The sequence below is a fragment of the Saccostrea cucullata genome, unplaced genomic scaffold, assembly GCF_032062105.1.
Source record: "Saccostrea cucullata isolate Sc308-1 unplaced genomic scaffold, CSIRO_AGI_Scuc_v1 ctg16419, whole genome shotgun sequence".
Lineage (NCBI taxonomy): Eukaryota > Metazoa > Mollusca > Bivalvia > Ostreida > Ostreidae > Saccostrea > Saccostrea cuccullata.
This window is the reverse complement of record NW_026926502.1, coordinates 24,495-26,869: the sequence shown is the minus strand read 5'-3', so window position 1 is coordinate 26,869 and position 2,375 is coordinate 24,495. Positions and strand designations below refer to the sequence as shown.

Sequence of the window (2,375 nt, the reverse complement as noted above, 5' to 3'; positions counted from 1 at the left end):
TTTTTATTCATTTAAACCATTATTATATGATTTTACACATTTTCATTAACTCATCAAATACTTTATTTGATTTTCATTCATACTCATTCATTCAACCATGCAAAGTGTTGGCAAAAGAAAATAAAGAACTTACTGTAATCAGGTCTTATTTCCAGTCAACACTATGTATATTCAAACTGTGTAAATCAGACAATTATAATAAGCTAGCGCTCTGGCTTATGGCTAGATTCAAAGTGAATTTAAAAATAACAAAGGAAAACTCACTAAGGAATTTGACCTCAATGGCCTACCAATAAAAACTCTCCATAACAAGAATAGCCAACCGACTATGGCATGCTTGACCTATAAACTGGTTCTCCTGAAAATACCTGAATGAATTAAACAGTTCTAACTAAGAAAGGATAACTCTAAATCTAAAATAAGTACAGTCTGTACTACCATGCAGTGTGTGAAGTAAATTTAATAAATTTAATCATCAAATGGAGTTTAAGTTTAAATTAATATTTTTTTATTTACAGTTTAAAATATAACAAATAAACCATTATTACATTACGAGGAAAAACCTATGATTTTATGATGCGAATCAACGACCTTGGCACCAAAATCTCGAAAATAGACAAAGTAAGTGAAAATTTGTCTTTGTTATGTAACCGTATAGAAAACATTCAGTCTAAAGTCGGTCATCTGGAAAAATTTACCGGAAATTTGGGGAACTCGATAGGGGAAATCAAGAAAACTCAGATTGGTCTTAAAGGTGATGTTGAGGAAACGGTGAAGGAAATTAGGGAACTGAAGTCAGTGAATGAACAATTACAAAGTAAAATTACAGATTTGCAGGCAAGGAGTATGAGAGACAATTTGCTTTTTTTCGGTCTGGCCGAGTACCGTGGAAACAACAGAGAGAATTGCGCGAGTCTCATTGATCAATTTTGTGAAGCAGAATTACACCTTTATGGAATTAAGGCCAACATCGAGCGTGCCCATAGGATCGGAAGATATCTCCACAACAAAACAAGACCGATTGTTGCAAAATTCTCGAACTTTAGAGTCAGGGAAAATGTCAGGGCATCTGCATACAAGCTTAAAAATACCGACTACAGTGTGCGTGAACAATTCCTAAGGGAAATTGTAGAGAAACGGAAAGCCTTGATGCCCATTTTGCATTCAGCGTTGGGACAAAATAAAAAAGCAGAGTTGAAGTACGATAAACTCTACATCAGCGGTAAACTGTACAAGGGAGGGACCATAAGGGAAACTGAGGGTGACAGAGATGAACACGATGAAGACGAGCCCGTGGAGTGCCAAACACAGGATACCTAGGGGATAGTGGAGAATGATTGTGTTAGTGTAAAAGTCATAAGCTGGAACATAAACGGAGGGTTTTCGTCTAAATTCAACGATAAAAATTTCCGTTGTTTTATCCTTTCGTATGACATCGTTCTTATGACGGAATGATGGATTGAAAAGGAGTTCGCTGTTGAGGTTGAAGGGTTTTATAGTTTTGTTTTTCCTAGAAAATTCCAAAATCTAAGCAAGGTGGAGGTTGTATTAAAAATATTATATGTAACTCAATTGTGCATATTGAAAGTGAACATCCAGTTTTTACTCAATTCGTCTGGAATCAGAATTTGATTTCTCAAGCCAGGTCAGATTTTATTGAGAATTCTGAAGATCTTGTGTCATGCTTACAAAATACCCCGTCTAGTATAGATGTATCGATCGATTCGTTTACAACACGTTTGACTGACCTTATCTTAAACTTAAAATACATTGATTTAACAAGCATCGTGACTTGCATTTGTAACTGTTATGCCAGGTTTATTATAGATATTTATTAATAGTTTTCATATAAAGAATAATTATATGGAAACAGCAATACATTTTCTCTTTTTGTCTTTGTAATTAGTAACATAGAATTGGAGCATGCTCTGCATGAGCTCTATAGAAGTTGTTGTTTATTTATTTTTACAGTTCGTGAATTGCAATTAATTTTTTAAAAATATGTATATATTGTAACAACATTTGCACTATATTATATACAACTTGCACGAGAACGAATGACATGGTTGACGGTCTGCCTAGATTAGTCATAGAATAGAGTTTAACTGCCCGAGAATAATTGATTTCTCACAGGAAAGAACTGAATAGCAACATTTGGAGAATTCATTGAATTTTGAAGTTTGCTAATTTGTATGTGTTAATAATTAAGCATTACTTAATGTTTTAAATGTTATTGTGTTAATCAATATCATAATGTCTTCAAAATATGTATTATACAAGAGTCCAGTATTTCCCAGACAGTGATGTTCTAAGCTGAATCTATTTTAAAAGTTGTTTTCAGCAATAAGAGTTTGTAACCACATTTAGAATCCTTA

At 33.4% G+C, this 2,375-nt stretch overlaps 1 protein-coding gene across 1 annotated transcript; it reads left to right on the top strand.

The window, feature by feature from the left end:
• The first annotated feature begins 576 nt into the window (after positions 1-576).
• On the top strand, positions 577-1,320 carry LOC134271862 (uncharacterized). The gene has a single exon (XM_062754076.1). It carries the CDS (start codon positions 577-579, stop codon positions 1,318-1,320), a length of 744 nt encoding a protein of 247 aa, XP_062610060.1.
• Positions 1,321-2,375: the final 1,055 nt, after the last annotated feature.

What these genes read in the sequence shown, in the direction of transcription:
- LOC134271862 (XM_062754076.1), top strand. Translation starts at nt 577, where the DNA reads ATGCGAATCAACGACCTTGGCACCAAAATCTCGAAAATAGACAAAGTA.